Source organism: Camelus bactrianus, chromosome 10 (assembly GCF_048773025.1).
Source record: "Camelus bactrianus isolate YW-2024 breed Bactrian camel chromosome 10, ASM4877302v1, whole genome shotgun sequence".
In the NCBI taxonomy this organism is placed as follows: domain Eukaryota; kingdom Metazoa; phylum Chordata; class Mammalia; order Artiodactyla; family Camelidae; genus Camelus; species Camelus bactrianus.
In genome coordinates, this window is record NC_133548.1 from 6,864,746 (window position 1) to 6,881,921 (window position 17,176).

The 17,176-nt window shown below is 44.9% G+C and overlaps 1 protein-coding gene and 1 long non-coding RNA gene across 9 annotated transcripts in view; one reads left to right on the forward strand and one right to left on the reverse strand.

The window, feature by feature from the left end:
* LOC141578817 (uncharacterized) overlaps positions 1 to 2,712 on the forward strand; it is a 6,318-nt gene extending 3,606 nt beyond the window's left edge. Inside the window, exon 3 of the long non-coding RNA XR_012509518.1 lies at positions 2,557 to 2,712. This is a non-coding gene — a long non-coding RNA (uncharacterized LOC141578817). The remainder of the gene's footprint in view (positions 1 to 2,556) is intronic.
* Positions 812 to 17,176, reverse strand: part of SPDYC (speedy/RINGO cell cycle regulator family member C) — a 35,495-nt gene continuing 19,130 nt past the window's right edge. For 7 of the 8 annotated variants that reach the window (XM_074371775.1, XM_010957119.3, XM_074371773.1 and 4 more), the window contains 6 exons: positions 12,467 to 12,507; positions 2,589 to 2,768; positions 2,267 to 2,325; positions 1,925 to 2,010; positions 1,647 to 1,818; positions 812 to 1,564 (listed from right to left, as the gene is read on the reverse strand). In XM_074371775.1, the coding sequence (XP_074227876.1) occupies positions 1,067 to 1,564; positions 1,647 to 1,818; positions 1,925 to 2,010; positions 2,267 to 2,325; positions 2,589 to 2,768; positions 12,467 to 12,503 (1,032 nt within the window). In that variant the 5' untranslated portion in view covers positions 12,504 to 12,507 and the 3' untranslated portion in view covers positions 812 to 1,066. The remainder of the gene's footprint in view (positions 1,565 to 1,646; positions 1,819 to 1,924; positions 2,011 to 2,266; positions 2,326 to 2,588; positions 2,769 to 12,466; positions 12,508 to 17,176) is intronic. The other variant, XM_074371777.1, reaches the window with a different exon arrangement.

Here is a 17,176-nt window from a genome sequence, read left to right on the forward strand (position 1 = left end):
CTTTAGACTTTTCTCCATCTTCTGTTCCAGCCACACCCCAAACATACCCTCCCCTCTAGCCTTTCTCTGTGCAGCAGTTCCCTCTCCTAATAACATCCACATTCGAGCTCTGTTCTTAAAACATAGTTCTGAACCCTTCTAGGATTAACTCTTTCAAATTTGAGAACACCCTGTTTTAATGTAATACCCATTTTACAGATGAGGCAGTAGAGGAGATTCAATAACATGCTAAGGTCACACAGCAACCAGGGACTTAAGCTGTCTGGCACCAGAGACCAAGTCTTAATCACTCCTCTAGACTGTCTTTCTAAGAGTAACCTCTTCCCACCCCAGCATGGGCAAACTTGATATTGTTCAGAACCAGTTCAAATGCCAGGTCCTCTGGGGAGTCTTCCCTGCTCCTTAATTAACAAATTTACTTTTTTTTTTCAGGGGGGAGGGTTGTATTATAATATTACATTATGTTTGATTGCATAGACCTGGCCCTGCAGGCATTTCTAGGCTGACTATAGAGCCATTTTCCTTTTGAGCTTTTGTGGTCCAGTCGGCTCCAGGCCCTCTTCTAAGGACTGCATGTACCTCATCTCACTCTGTTCCATCTTCACTGTGTGGATCTCATCATCCATAGTTGATGTTATAGAGGGGAAACTGATGCTCAGGATGACTGGTCACCAGTGGGAAGGGGAAGGGCTATTACAGGGCCTGTGCTCACAGGTGTCAACCGCTGGTACCTGAACCTGGCAGACCCCCTCTCCCCACAACTCCCTCCCTAGCCCCACCCTGGGTCAAGGACCCAGACTAGGCCCTAAGCACAGTGGGTGTCCTATGGACATGAGTTTATTAGAGGAGCCAAGTCAGAGTGGGTACAAGTTGCAGGTTGGGAGGAGGGGGCAGGGGGCATGGGCAGCACTGCCAGTCTGAGGCCAAGAAGACAAGAGGCCAGGGGACCACAGGCAGTAGAGAGCTGGGTCAGCAGCAAGCGGATGGGCTGTTCACCCTGCGAGCGTCAGCGCCGAGGGCACGGCGGTGGCTTTGAGAGGACTGGGGGAGAAGGACAGAGAGATGCTCAGTGGAAGCTTGCCAGGCTCACGTGGCTAGCAGGTGGCAGAGCTGGGACACGTGCCCAGGCCTGCTGGACCCCAGGCCCCATGCCCCTCCTTCCCATTCTGTTGGGCCCCACACCTGCCTCCCAGCTTCCCCCAGCTCCTATCCCCAACTCACTGTGAAAGGTGTAGGTGCCTGGCTCCAGTTGCAGCTGGTGGCGCAGGACAATGAGGAAGCCCCCACCCCAGGGGTCTTCAGCCACTGAGAGACTAGCTTGGGAGGGAGGGCAGTGCCCCTCAGGGTTTTGGGAAGGGCACTTGGATACGACAGGCAAGGGGCGGGGGTGGTGGCAGCAGTAGCTGCGGCGAGGGGGCAAGCTGCAGAGGGGACAGTGGGGTGGTGAGAGGCCAGGGCCCCGGGGGAGGGGGACCTGGGCCTTTGGGTAGCTCCTTTGAGCCCTGCCATGGTGGGGGCGCCTCTCCCGGGTCCAGGCCCAGTGGGTCGGCTCCTTGGCCATGACCTGCATGAGAAGAGTGGGTGGTAAATGGGAGGTGGGAGGTCCAGCCCCTTTCCCCAGCCGCAGGATGCTGGTAGGGCCTCACCTCCTCGCAGGACTGGCGGCTCACAACCGCCCTGAAGCCCATCCGTGCCCACAGCTTGTCCCTCTGACAAAGGAAGTCTGACACTCGACGACGCCAATCTTTGCCCAGGGCCCATGGAAAAATCACACATTTGGGGTCCTCCAGGTCCTCCTCCATGTCATTTGCAAGGTACCTGGCCACAGAGGCCGGGGGCAGGGAACAGAGGCCATAAGCAACTGTCCCACCCCACCCCACAGCTCCCAGCAGTGTCCCCTCCCCCCTGCTCCCACGCCACTCACAGTGCCAGGAACAAATTGCTGCAGGTGTACTCGCTGAGCTTCAGATTGGCACGCTGGAAGTAGACCAGCACCATGGCCAGGAGATACTGCAGACACAGAAACAGGGAGAGTTAGAGGTAGGCACCGGGGGAGAGGGGGTTGTGCCAGGCCCACCTGCACCCAAGGAAGTGTTGGTAGGGTTAGTAATATGGTGGGGAGGGGTTTGCAAAGACAAGGGTTTAAAGGGGAGGCGTTCACTCCACTAGACCAGGGGACCCAATGAATTAGCAGCACTGAAGCCCCACCCACTTTATTCAAACTTCCCCAAGTGATCCTGCCTCTATCTGCACTGTACCACCTCACCTTATCTGAGACCTGGAAACAGGGATCTTTGGAGAGGAATTCCTGGAGGAAACTGTGCTCTGGGGGTAGAGAGGAGAGAGAGTGGACTGGGGTTACCACCCACCCTCCACAAGAAAAGAGCAGCATCAGAAGTTCCTAAACCCAATCCTCCACTGAACCCACTTTCTGACATGATCCCCCCACCTTCCAAACTGGGGGTCACCTGAGAAGGGAAGGGACAGAGATTGCCGGTGATTGCATGGGCAGGTTGAGGTCCTGCCTCACATCTGTTCACACTTGCGCCTCCACAGCCACTCCCCTGCCAGCCCCCAAGTGGACTCACCCAGAAGGCTGAGGAAGGCCTGGAGCTCCTGATGCTGGCGGAAACAGAGAGACTTGCTGCCCTCACCTTGACGGCTCCAGCCACCCAGCTTCACCTGGGTGCCAACCGCAGCGATTGTGGCAGGACCTTCGGTGTCACTCATCTCATGGGGATGGGTGAGGTGGGGTGGGGCAGGGTGACCTGCAGAGAAAGCAGCCCCAGGATTTAGCACCTACCCCACTGCTCCCGCACGAGTCAAGGGGGTCGATGTCGCTGGCCTGACACATGACCTCCAGAAGATGGAGGAACGGGCACAGAGAACTCAGAACAGAAAGAAACTGAGGTGGGGGGGGGGGTGGTGAGGCCAGAAAAGCAGCAGAATTCCTGGAAGCTGCAGCACCCCACCTCCTCTGCCTGGCACCCCAAACCAGGCCAGAGTAAGAATAGCAGCCACAAGTACCTCTGAGGCTTCCTAAGTGCCTGGAGCTGTGTTAAATACTTTAAGGACATTATCTTATTTCATCCTGGTAGGTAGACCCATTTTGCAAACAGGGAAACTGAAGCACGGAGGTCTCCCGGCCACTTCAAGGTGGAGCCTGTCTGCCCCCAAAGCCAGAGTTTAACTGCTGTTCCTGCCTCCCAACTCACAACCACGCCCTCTCCCCACACCAAAGCGGCAGCGCTGAGAGAACCACCAACCCCTTACTTCACAGAGGGAAAACTGAGGCCCAGAGAGAGGAATGCTATTAGACAAATACTGGGGTTTAGGGCAAGTTAAGGATGGGCCATCTCAAACATTTTGGGCTATGAAGAGAGAGACTCCAACTAAGGGGCTCAGGAGAGGGCCCCCTGCACCACCCCTTGGTCTACGCGGGGGGGCTCCCATCTAGGTTCCCATAAGAAGCCCAGCCTCCTCCCAAGAGAAGTCTTACCTGAGCTCAGGGGTTACCTACAGCATAAGTCCCAGCTCAGCGAGCGCACTTATATAGCCCCAGAGCTGCCCCGCCCCCGCGACCCTCCACCAATCAGACCCCTTTCTGGGAAGGGGTGGGGCTTCTCGCCATCACCCCTCACCTTTACATGCGGTAAACCGGGTCAGTCTCCACCACTCGCCTCCCAGCTGCGGCTCCCCAAGGCAAAAAGCTTCTCCAGAGTTTCATCACCTACAAGAGGGGTCTTCACCAGGCTAGCTGGACCCCACGGCCTGCGGACCTGGAATGCGAGTCAGGCTGCGGCGAGTGGCTGATGGGTAAGTTATAATGCAGTGAATGTGCCCTGCTGGGGAAGGGTCGCTTGGTATGTCTATGTTTGTTTTAGAACCAAGAATCCCAAAACTTGGGAACCAGAGAGGAGATTGTCTTGGCGTGAGAATTCCCAGGGGCCACATCCCCTTTTCAAGGTCCTTTAAGGGTACGGGGAGCCACTCCAGTGTCTCCAAGGTCGAGGAGAAAGGCTTTGCCCAGACCACCTAACCGTTCCCCTCTTCCCTCACACACACACACACAGAAGACCTTAAGCCTTTTCCTCTTCACTGGCTCACTCTCTACAATTCTATAGGACAGTCAGCACCTGCATTACTTTCCACATATGACAGGTGACTCCCCCCCCCCCTTTTTTTTTACTGTGATAAAATATACATAACAGGGAGGGAGGCTATAGCTCAAGTAGTAGAGTGCATGCTTAGCATGCACAAGGTCCTGGGTTCAATCCCCAGCACCTCCATCAAACAAATAAGTAAATAAACCTAATTACCTCCCCCCACCCCCAAAATATGTACATAACATAAAATTTACTGCCTTAACATTTTTGAGTTCACATTTTTAAGTATCCAGTACACAATAGCTCCCCATTTGTCCTCCCTCAGCCCCTGGCAACCACCATTCTACTTTCTATCTCTATGAATTTGACTACACTACGTCATATAAGTGGAATCATACAGTATTTATCTTTTTGTAGCTGGTTCATGTCACTTAGCACAACATCCTCAGGTTTCATCCATGCTGTACCATATGTCAGGATTGCCTTCTTTTTAAGGGCTGAATAATATTCCATTCTATCTATTTATTTTATGTATCTACATAAAATACATTCTGTGTATTTATTTATTATATGTGTCTATAGTTCCCTTATCCATTCATCCATCAGTGGATAATTATGTTGTTTCCATATCTTGGCTACTGTGAATCGTGCTGTGAACATGGGTGTACAAATATCTTGAGACTCTGCTTTCAATTCTTTGGGGTATATACCCAGAAGTGGAATAGCTGGATCATAGGGTAATTCTATTTCTAATTTTTTTAGGGAATGCCAAACTGTTTTCCACTGTGGTTACACCATTTTATATCCCCCCACACAGTGCACAAGTGTTCTAATTGCCCCACATCCTGGCCAATACTTGTTATTTTCTGTTTTGTTGATAGTAGCCATCCAAATGAGTGTGAGGTGGTGTCAGGTGGCTTTTCAAATATGTATTTAATAGAAATGGAGGCCCATTTAAGTTTAATAACTTGTGCTGAAAGTCCTGCCAGCGGTGGCAGCAGCTGGGGGCTCAGGTCACATGACAAACACAGTATGGCCCTAGGAAGTAGCCTTTGTGGTTCTTGTGGCCATTTTTCAGATGGGAAACTGAGGCTCAGGGCCCCAACCTCCTGACATGTGAATGAAAGACAGGAAATGTGGGCTGAGCAAGGCGAGTGGTGAGCACCAGGCCAGGCATGCAGCCCAGGTCCCCAGTCACCGGATGCAGGCTTCTCCTGTGACACCACTGCCCTTCCCAGGCTGGACAGCCAGCACCCTTCCCTGCCCTGCTCCCAGCCTCAGGCCTTGGCTCTGGCCACTGCCAGGGTGGACTTTCACTTCTACGGATGACCCCTCCTTTCCTGTGTCTCTCAGTCTCTCTTAATCTCTGGGTCTCTCTCGTCTGAGTCTTTCTGTTCCTTGGGTCTTGGTGTCCCTGTGTCTCTAACCTCTGTGGGTTTCGTGGTTTCTCTGTGGCAATCTCCCCTGCTCCACAAGGCTGGCAAGAACTTCCCTGAACACCTGCCTCCACCAGACCACCCTGCTGTGTGTGTGTGGTTCCCCTTGTGTGTTTGTTATCAGCCTCCCCCAAAGAAGAAGCTATCTCCACAGCAAGCCCCCAAACATGTTCCTAAAGAGGCTATGATCGAATCATCTCCTTATAACCACCCCATGAAGTGGTGCTACGATTAGCCTCCTTTTACAAGCAGAAATAACTGAAACACAGAGTTCGGGTTGTTTCTGAGAGGGTAAGTAACTTACTGCCAGCCACACAGCGCGAGTGTGGAGAGCCGTGAGTCCGCCTGGCTGCCTGGCCCCAGGCCCCACATTGAAGCACAAGCTATCTGGTCCAGCCCTGTTTCTGGATGGAGCCTGGTGTGGAGAAGCAGTTCAGTGAACTGTAAGTGAATCCCCTAGACCAGCTGTGTATCTGACCTCGCTCCCTCCCCACCGTACGTCGGGCTAGAGATCAGTTAGGGGTACAGAAAAGCCTGATAGCAGATGTATCACCTTAATCCTGGGTGGATTCAGGCCATTCCTTTCAAGGACAGCCTTGGGCATCTGACATTCTCCATCTCGGGGAATTTTTTTTAACATTTTTTGTAAACGTTTTATTTTGAAAGAACTTAGACTCACACAGATGTTGCTAAAAAGGATGGAAAGTGTCTGTGTCTCCTCCACCCAGCTTCCCCCAATGGTAACATCTTACCTAACCATAGTTTAATGAGGAAATAATTAGAACCAGGAAATTGACATTGATACAGCAAAATTACAGAACTTACTCAGATTTCAGTTTTTAAAAGTACTCACTTTTACATTTTTTTTAAATTCGGTGTCTCCTTCTATAAATTTTATCACATGCAATCTTCGTGTAATGACCACCTCAATCAGGATACAGAGCGGTTCCATCACCCTCAAGGAAGCCCCTTATGTTAGCCCTGTAGAGTCACACCCTCTTCCCCACCTTTGCCCCTGGCAACCATTAATCTCTTCTCTATAATTGTATCTTGTTAAGAATATTATACAAATGGAATTATACAGTATGTGACCTTCTGAGACTGGCTGTTTCACTCAACATAATGCCCTTGAGCCCCATCCAGGTTGTTGCATGTATAAATAGCTCATTTTTTTTTATTACCAATTATTTTCATTACCAAGTAATATTCCATAGTATGGAATGCATTGTTTCCAGTATGGGCTATTACAAATAAAGCTAATGTGACCATTCCTGTACAGGCTTTTATATGGATATAAGTTTTTAATTTCTCTAGAGTCAAAACCTAGGAGAAGTCATATGGTAAATGTATCTTTAACTTCATAAGAGACCGCCAAATTGTCTCCCCTAAAAAATATATTGAAGTCACTTCTTGCCCCCCACTTACCTGGGAATGTAATGTTATTTGGAAGAAGGGTTGTGGCAGATATAATCAAATTGAGTTGAGGTCATACTCTGCTCCATTCGGGTGGGTCCTAATCCAATATGACTGGTGTCCTTAGGAGAAGAAGAGACCCAGAGACAGACACATACAGAGAGAACTAGACACGGACACAGGGAAGACAGCCACAGGAGGTGCAGGCAGAGATTGGAGGGGCGCAGCTGGAAGGCAAGAACCGAAAGGGTTGCCGGCCCCACCAGAAGCTAAGAGAGTAAGGAAGGCCCCCTGCTTCCTTGATTTTGGATTTCTGGCCTCCAGAACTGTGAAGGATAACAACTTTCTGTTGTTTTAAGCCCCCTGGTTTGTGGTACTTTGTTATATGGCAGCCCTAAGACACTTGTGCATTTTCCATCCACGCATCTTCTCAGGTGAAGTGTCTGATGAAGTTTGTTGCCTGTTTGTTAATTGGATTATTTGTTTTTCTTACTGTCGAGTTTAGAGAGTTCATACAAGATCTTCCTCAACTTATAATGGGGTTAGGTCCCAATAAAACAGCTGTCTGGGTACAGAGTGGTGGTGAGTGTGTTGACTGTTTCCCCGTGCTGGCTGTGGCCCGCTGCTGCTGCGCAGCATCACGTGAGAGTATCACGGCGCATGTCACCAACCTGGACAAAATTCAGAACTCGGAGGATGGTTTCTACCGAATGCCTATCACTTTGGCACTATCATAAAGTCAAAAAAGCCATTAAGTTGAACCATTGTAAGTCGGGGACCATCTATATATTCTAGACAAAAACCTTTGTCACATACATGATTTACAAATATTTTCTCCCAAACTCTAGCTCATCTTTTCATTGTCTTCACATTGTCTTTCACAGAGCAACTCTTTCATCTTGATGACGTACAATTATCAGGTTTTTGGTACGGATTGTGGGAAGAAATTCAAAGGCAGGATTCTTCCATCCCTGAAGGCCTCAAGAAGCCCCAGAGAGCAGACAAAAACCAGAGAGGAGAGGCAGCCAAGGGGAGGCCACTGTAGAAGAAGGAGCCAGAGGCCTGGGGCTTCCAGGCGACCCTGGCTGGCTGCGTAGGAGGCTAAGTGAGGGCAGAGAGGCCCGGGGGAGGGAGGAGCAGGAGACGGGAGATGGAGATGAAGACGAGCCCTGAGAGGGCATGGCCAGAGGGTTGCCATAGATCATGGATCCCAGAGGCCCGGGGCAGCCACCCTTCCAGCCTGGTTCTGGGCCTCTTTCCTCTGTACACACTTCCTGATTGGCTTCCTAAACTGGAGTGGAATCCTCTATTGCACTGGCTTTAAATCCCTCCAGCAGCTCCAAAGGCTCTCCCAGTCCTGGGAGAGCTCCTCTGAATCCACACTTGTACCTCCGGGTGCCTCCACGAACCTGTTCCTTCCTCACTTTCCCCATCTACTGACCAATAGTTGCTCAAAAATAACAAGAAGAAGAAACCAACAGTCGTTGTTTCTAAGTAAACTTTTTACTGCAGGATGGCAGCCATGCCCGTAAGTGCACAGATCAGAAGTGAGTGGCTTGGTGAATTTGCGGTCAGGTGAAGAAAGCATGTCACAGCTGCCCCTTACACCCTCTCCCAGGCTCCAGTCCTCCCCCAAGCCCAAAGTTAGTCACCATTCTGGACTGTGTCATCATAGGTTAGTTGTGTCTGTTTCAGAACTTGGTGTAAACAGAAGCCTGCGGTACGTCTGCTTTGGATACGTTTGTCACGTGCTGCTTCCCCCCCCATCGCTCGGTAGCGTTCTCTTAGATGAGTATTTGAAAGTATTTCTACCTTTCTTCTTGCTCCCAACGTCCAATTTATCACTGAATCTTGTGGATTCTGGTTCGAAAATCTCTCCCTAATCCATGCCGACCTCTCCTCCCCACTGTCTCCTCCCCTATCAAGACAGCCGCCTCACCTGCCTGGACCACCATATCACTCCCTAAACAGTCTCCTGACTCCCTGTGCTCTGGGCCCTCTCTAGAGCTGGAATGACCTTTTAAAAACAGTCCTCTTAATAAAATGCAAACTTTTAAACTTCGGTACTTATTTGATCACTGTCTGCAATCCATTTGCTTCCTTGTTTACTTATTTCATGTGTCCTTCCCACCAGGTCAGTGCCTTCAGAACAGGGGTCTCATCAGCCTTGTCAGTTCCCAGACCCCCAGCCCTGACTCAGAGCCTGCTGTGTAAACATGTTGCTTACATTTGGTGGATGGATAAATGAAGGCCCCTGCTCATCTCTGCAGCCGCATCCCTGGTCCTGCCCCTCCATCACCATCCTCCGGCTTCTTTTAGTTCTGTCAGCCCCATCCCCTACCATCCCTGACCCTCGTGCCACTGGGCCCTTGTACATGCTGCCCCTTCCCAACAGGACAAGATGTCCTTCCTTCTGGGAAGATGCTTCTCCCTATGCTGTGTGTGCTTACCCACGTGGCTTGCTTCAGTCAATAGAATTTGAGCAGCAATGGTTTATGCCACATTCGAGCAGAAGCTTTAAGAGTGCCAAGATGGCTCTGCCCTTGCCGTTTTCCATCTGCCCCTGGCCAGGTATTCCCCAGGTAGTGGCAGCCTCTCTAGCCCAGCGTCAGGAGTAAAGAAGACATGGAGCAGATCAAAAGCCAAACTGAAAAGGACATGTACTGTGAATAAGAAATGATCTTTTGTTTTTGAAAGCCACTGAGATTTTGGAGTCGTGTATTATTGTACAGGATCTCTATTTGCTGCTGTCACAGATTACCACAAACTCAGTGGCTTAAAACAATACAAATCTATTCTCTTATAATTCTGGAGGTCAGAAGTCCAAGTTCGGTCTCATGCTGCTAAAATCAAGGTGTCAGCAAGATTTCATTCCTTCTGGAGGCTACCTGCATTCCCTGGCTTGTGGCCTCCTTTCTCCATCTCCAAAGACAGCAAGCATAGTGTCTTGTGACTCTGACCCTCCTCCACTTTTAAGGACCCTTGTGATTACATTGGGCCCACCTGGATAACTCAGGCTAACCTCCCCATCGCAAGACCCTTAACCTAATCACATCTGCAAAGTCCCTTTTGCCATGTGAGATGTTCATGGGTTCCAGGAATTGGGATGCAGACATCTTTGGGAGGTTGCTATTCTGCCTACCACATTTATCATGGCATAATTTATAATGCGCTAATATACTATTTACAAAATAACACTATTTTGTGCTGGAGGCACACCTCATTTTATTGCACCTCACGGAGATTGCATTTTTTACAAATTGAATGTGTGTAGCAACCCTGTGTCAAGCAAGTCTATCGGCACCATTTTCCAACAGCATTTGCTCACTTCGTGTCTGTGTATCACGTTTTGGTAACTCTTGGCAATATTTCAAACTTTTTCATTGTTATATTTGTTATGGTGATCTGTGATTGGTGATTTTTGATGTTACTGTTACAAAAAGATTATGACTCACTGAAGGCTCAGAAGATGGTTAGCACTTTTTAGCAATAAAATATTTTTCAATTAAGTTTTTTTTTAGACATAATGCTATTGCATACTTAATGGACTACAGTCCGTGTAAACATAACTTTTACATGCACTGGAAAACAAAAAAATTTGTGACTTGCTTTATTGTGATGTTCACTTTATTGCGATGGTCTGGATCAGAACACACAGTATTTCTGAGGCATGCCTGTATTTATAAAAGATACATATAAAACATCAGGATATAAAATCTTTGGAAGTACAAGGATAGAAAAAATATCAGGTAAATACTTACTAATAGTGGGAATAGCTGTATTAGTACCAAAAAAAATAAAATAAAATAAATTTCAGGCTAAACGCATTACTAGAGAGAAAGAGGGTGCTTACATAGTAATTTTAAAAATATATAGCAATTTTTAATTTATTTACTCTTAAAAATAAAGTCAACAATGGAGAGAACCACGGAGGAAAACAGACAAATAACAATCTTATTTGTAGATCTGATGGCACAGGCAGGCAAAAAAATTAGCAAGGAAATAAAAGATATTAAGTATATGTTGGGGGACACTTAGTGACAGGCCGGTGACGTGGGTTAGTAAGAATTTACCGAAGACAAGGGATAGTTTAAGAACAAAGGAAAAGTTTAATAGGTTCACTGCTACAGGCTACAGTGGGCCACACAGGCAAGAGGAACTGTGTGTTCACCCAGTGTGAACACACACGGTCTTTTATTGGGGAAGGGGCTTCAAACACAAAGGGACAGAGGAACAGATTTCTGATTGGCTATAAGTGAGGTAAGGGCACCAGCAGGCACTGCAGAATATGGTTAACAAGTTTCACCTAGTGGACAGTATGAAGCACTGCACCTAAATGCAGAAAGGCATATGCAGAACATTTTCCAATAAATAGATCAAATTCTAGATCATGTAGCAACTCAACTAATTTCAAAAAGTGCAAATCATTCAGTCTTTTTTTTTCCCCCACAGTACAATTAAGTTAAACGTTGCTAACAAACAGCTAAATAGAAAAAAAATCCTACGTATTTTGAAATTAAGAAACATTTTATGAAATTTCTGGGTCGAGGGAAAAAAATCACAATGTTAATTAGAAAATGGATTATAGATTTGTGTTGTTTTAGCCTGCAGTCATAATGAACTAGTTGGAGGATTCAGCTAATAATTCTTAGAAAAGTATGACCTCAAATGCATATATTAGAAAATAAAGGATGAGCGCTAATGCGCTAAGCTCTGCCTTTTAAAGTTACAAAGGAAAAGCAGAAAGACTTCCAGAGAGCTGAGGACCAGAGGGCTGCCTATGTCCCCATCTCCCAGTGCTTCCTTCCCAAACAAATTGGAACAAGAGTGGGAAATAAAACTGCCAAAACCACAGCCTCAGCATAACTTGAAAGCAGAGACCGGCCAAACTTCAGAATAACTAAATAAAAAGAAAGCACAGCAAATCGCGGTGCCATCCTTTTGCTCTGTGACCCCACCATTCCCTGCCACCAGGCTTTGGCCAAAAAAAAAAACGAGGAAGAGAGAAGAGGGGCGCCATGGATGAGGGCCCAAGGTCGATCTAGAACCTCCATCAGGAAGACTACATCCTTCCGCTGTCTGAAAATAACGGGAAAATATCCTGGGAAATCAGTTTAGATTCCAGGAAAGGGACTTAAAAGTACATGGGATTTGAAGGGTCTGTCTTCAAAATGCGTAAGTTCTCATAAAGGAAAAAAAAGCCAAATGATCAAAAGAGTCCTTGGGCAATTGAGTGATGAAGGAGAAAAAGCTGAAGGGAAAAATTTAGGGTTTTGCAAAATAAAAGAGAAATAAAAACACTGGAGGATGCAAACCCCTCCCCCCCCACCAAATAAACAAAATCCACCAAAGCATCTGGACTTTGCTATATTGACATAGGTGTGTGCCATAGAGCTAGGGATCTTTTAAACACCCCAATATTACAAAAAGAAAGAAGAAAAAGGTTAATAGATCCATTTGGAATTATTATTAAAACCAAAAAATTATCAGAAAATAAAACCCAACACTTACCAACTGAAGAAACTTCCCCCGGAGAAAAAACAACCATGAATCTAAAGAAACAAAATATCCACAAGGAATTAATCATATATTAGGTCACAAAGAAATGATCAGTAAGCTGAATAAAATGGAAATATTATAAACAATATTCTCTGCATACAATGTAATAAAATGAGATTTTATTAACAAAGACAAAAAAGGAATTAGGTGAAAAACTGGAATACAAAAGTTTAAAAAATAATGATGATAGAAATACTACGTATCAGACTCTATGAGATACATTTAAAAAAATTAGAGGACCATTCATGGCACTAAACACTTTTATCATTAAAAAGAAAAGAATGGCAAGAAATGAATTTAATTCCCAGCTCTAAGAAAACCAGAAAAAGAACAATGAAGTAAACCAAAAGAAAGCACAAAGAGGAAAAGGATAAAGATGAAAACAGATTAATGCAGTAGAGAACAGAAATTAGACCTGAATTTTTGAAAAAATTAACAAACTGACAAACCACTAGCTTATTTGTTTAAGAAAAAAGGGAGAACACACATATACAGTAAATAAAGGACGAGAGGAAACTAACTATTGGAACAAGAAGTTCTTTAAATCTAAAGATCAGTTTTCAGAATGGCAGAGTGAGAAGCTCAGTTGAAACTGAAACAACTATTTAACTAGAAAAAAAATTTTAAGTTAATTTATTTAGATTCTGGAGATCACCCTAAAGACATATCCAGCAAACACGGAAGCGTTCACTAAGGAGGTCTTGGTAGGAACAGTGAGAGTCTGGCATTTGAGTCACCACCCACTCCTTTTTCCTTCTTCCCCGTCTCCTTTCTGTCTTATGGAAGCTTCACTCCAGGCTGGGCAGCCAAGAAAACAGGGGGCTCCCTCTCCCACTCTCATTTCCCAGTGTACAGCTAAGTGTTCACTTCAGGGTGGGCAGGCCATCAAGGTTTCTCATCCCCTCATTATGGAAGCTCTATTCCAGGCAGGTGCAGCAAAAGAGGACTGGACATCTTCCCCCCCCCCCCCCCGCCCCATTCAACTCACACTTGCAGACAAGAAGCTTGACAGGCCTAAAATACTAGATCCCCCTGGCTTACGCCCAACTCTCTCCTACGACAGAGATTCTATGCCAGGAGGAAAAAGTCAAGAAGACCAGGGGCCACCATCTACTCCCATCAGCTTGTAGAACAGGGGTGTCACCCATGGATAATAGGCTGTTTGCCCCACCACCAGTTTCTGTAAGGAAGGTCAGAGGTTCTGCCCAGGTGAGGGCAGGCTGTAAAGATAGAGAACACCATAGCCATGCCTGGAGGAAGTAACTTTATTTGAAACAATGTCTATTAGCATTATTGAACAAAACAGTATCTTCACTGGGAGTAATTAAGAGGCTACTCCTTGATACTTGTAGCAACATGTAGAACAGCAGGGCAACCAGGAATTTAAGAGAAGGAATCACAGAAAGAGACAGGCAGGAAGAGCCCTCCTAGCATCAGTCTACCCTGAGGGTGGGGAAGGCTGTGCCCACCTTCCAGGCTGCATCCACCCAGGTGCAACCAGAGCAGAACATGGGGCAGTTGAAAACATTCCCCAAGCCACATACAGACCTATCAACACAGGGCAGAAGCCTCGCCAACACAGGGCCTTTAAGTACAATCTCTGACCAAACACTAGCTGAAAAATACACCCCCCACCCCCGCCTCCCCTCCCAACCCTGCTGGCTCAGGGGCAACTTCTGGGAAGCCAAGCCTAAAAATAAAATCACATGTAGATATAGAAAAAGCATTTGACAAAATCCAACACCCACTCATGATTTAAAAAAATAAACAAAACTCTCAGCAAACTAGGAATAGAAGGAAACATTTTGAACTTGATGAAGAATATCTACAAGAAACACTACAGCCAACATCATAATCGTGAGAAATGCAAAGCCTTCCTACTATAATCATGAACAAGGCAAGGATGTCCCCTCTCACCGCTGCTTTTCACCATTGTACTGGAAGTCCTAGCTAATACAATAAGACAAGAAAAGGAAATAAAAGGGATACAGAGTGGGAAAGAAGAAATCAAACTGTCTTTGTTCACAGGTGACATGATTGTTTATGTAGAAAATTTGAAGGAATTAACAAAAATATTTCTGGAGCTAACAAGGAATTATAGCAAGTTTACAGGATACAGTGTTAATATACAAAAGTCAACTGCTTTCCTATATACCAGCAATAAACAAATGGAATTTGAAATTAAAAGCACTAAACTCTTTACATTAATATCCTCAAAATGACATACTTAGGTATAAATCTAACACAATATGCACAAGATCTATATGAGGAAAACTACAAAACTCTGATGAAAGAAATCAAAGAAGAGATCTTCCCAACTTGATCTATAGATTTGATGCAATTCCAGTTAAAATCCCAGCAAGGTATTTTGTGGATATCAACAACCTGATTCTAAAGTTCACATGGAGAGGGGGGACAGTATAGCTCAGTGGTAGAGCACGTGCTTAGCATCTATGAGGTCCTGGGTTCAATCCCCAGTACCACCATTAAAATAAATAAATAAATAAACCTAATTACCCCCCCCCAAAAACCCCAAAGAATAAATAAATAAAAACTAGGGGGGAAAAAAAGCTCAAAAAAATTAAATAAAGTTCATATGGAGAGGCAAAAGATCCAGAATAGCCAGCAAAATATTGAAGGAGAAGAACAAAGTTGGAGGATTGACACTCCCTGATTCCAAACCTTACTAAAAATCTACAGTAATCAAGACAGTGTAGTATGAGCAAAAGAACAGAAAAGAGATCACTGGGACAGAATAGAGAGCCCAAAATAAACTCACATAAATAAACTCAACTTTGACAAAGGAGCAAACGCAATATAGTGGAGAAAAGATAGTCTTTTCAACAAACGGTGCTGGGAAAACTGGACATCCACATGAAAAAAAATCAATCTAGACATAGACCTTATACCCCTCACAAAAACTAATTGGAAATGGATCATAGTCCTAAATGTAAAACACAAAACTAATCCTCCTAGAAGATAACATTGGAGAAAATCTAGATAACCTTGGGTTTGGCCATGACCTTTTCCTCCCAGTTTTATTGAGATATAAGTGACATATAATGTTGTATTAGTTAAAGTATAAGGCTATGATTTTTTAAATACCGCACCAAGGCATGACCCATGAAAAAAATAACCGATAAACTAGACTTCATTAAAATAAAAACTTCGGGCTCTGCAAAAGACAATGTCAAGAGGATGAAAAGATAAGCCACAGACTGGGAGAAAATATTTGCAAAAGATATATCTGATAAATGACTGCTATTCAAAATACTCAAAGAACTCTTAAAACTCAACAATAAGAAAACAAAAAGCCCAATTAAAAAATGGGCCAAAGACCTTAACAGACATTTCATGAAAGAAAATATACAGATGGCAAATATGCACATGAAAAAATGCTCCACATTATAGGTCATAAGGAAATGCAAATTAAAACAACAATAAGATACCACTATACACTTATTAGAATAGCAAAAGTCCAGGAAACTGACAACACCAAATGCTGGCGAGGATGTGGAGCAACAGGAATTCTCATTTGCTGCTGGTGGGAATGCAAAATGGTACAGCCACTATGGAAGGCAGTTTGGCAGTTTCTTACAAAACTAATCATACTCTTACCATAAAGTCTGGTAATTGAACTCTTTGGTACTTACCAAAGGAGTTGAAAATTTATGTCCACACAAAAACCTGCACACAAATATGTATATCAGCTTCATACATAATTGCCAAAAACAAAAAGCTACCAAGGTGTCCTTCAATAGGTGAATGGATAAACAAAACTATGGTATAGCCATAAAATAGAATACTATTCAGTGATAAAAAGTAATGAGCCATTGTGATGGTTAATTTTTTAATTGAACTATAGTTAATTTACAATATTGCGTTAGTTTCAGGTGTACAGCAAAGTGATTCAGATATATATATGGCAAAACTATAGAGACAGTAAAAAGATCAGTGTTGCCAGGGGTTCTGGGGGAGGCAGAGGAAGGATGAACAGGTGAAGCACAGGACTTTTAGGATGGTGAAACTATTCTGTATGAAACTGTAATGGTGGACACATGACATTATGCATTAATGAAAACCCAGGTTGCCGTACATTTTTGTTGAAGATTATGGCATCTTTGTGTTCCCTTAATATAGATTATGGACTATAGTTAATAATAAGATACCAATATTGGACCATCAGTTGTAACAAGTATACTACACTAATGCATGATATTAATAATAGAAGAAACTGTGAGCTGGGATGGAGGTGTGGGGGTAGATACATTGAAACCTCTGTCCAATCTGCTGTATTCGTCTGTAAATCTAGAACTGTATCCAAAAAGCCTGTTAACTGTTGGAAAAAAATCTCACAAGGAAACGCCCAGGTCCATATGGCTTCACTGGTGAACTCTTACCAAACAGTTAAAGAAGAGTTAGTACAAAACCTTCACAAAGATTTCCAAAAATACTTCCCATCTCATTCTATCAGATCATTATTACCCTGACATGAATAGATCCCCCTGCCAAAAAAAACCCTCAACAAAATAGTCACAAACTGGATTTGGCAATATATAAAAAGGATTATACAAGGGGAAATTATCCTAGGAATACAAGGTTAGTTTAACATTAAAAAGCCAACCAATTTAACACACATTAATTTTAAAAAGAGGAAAAATG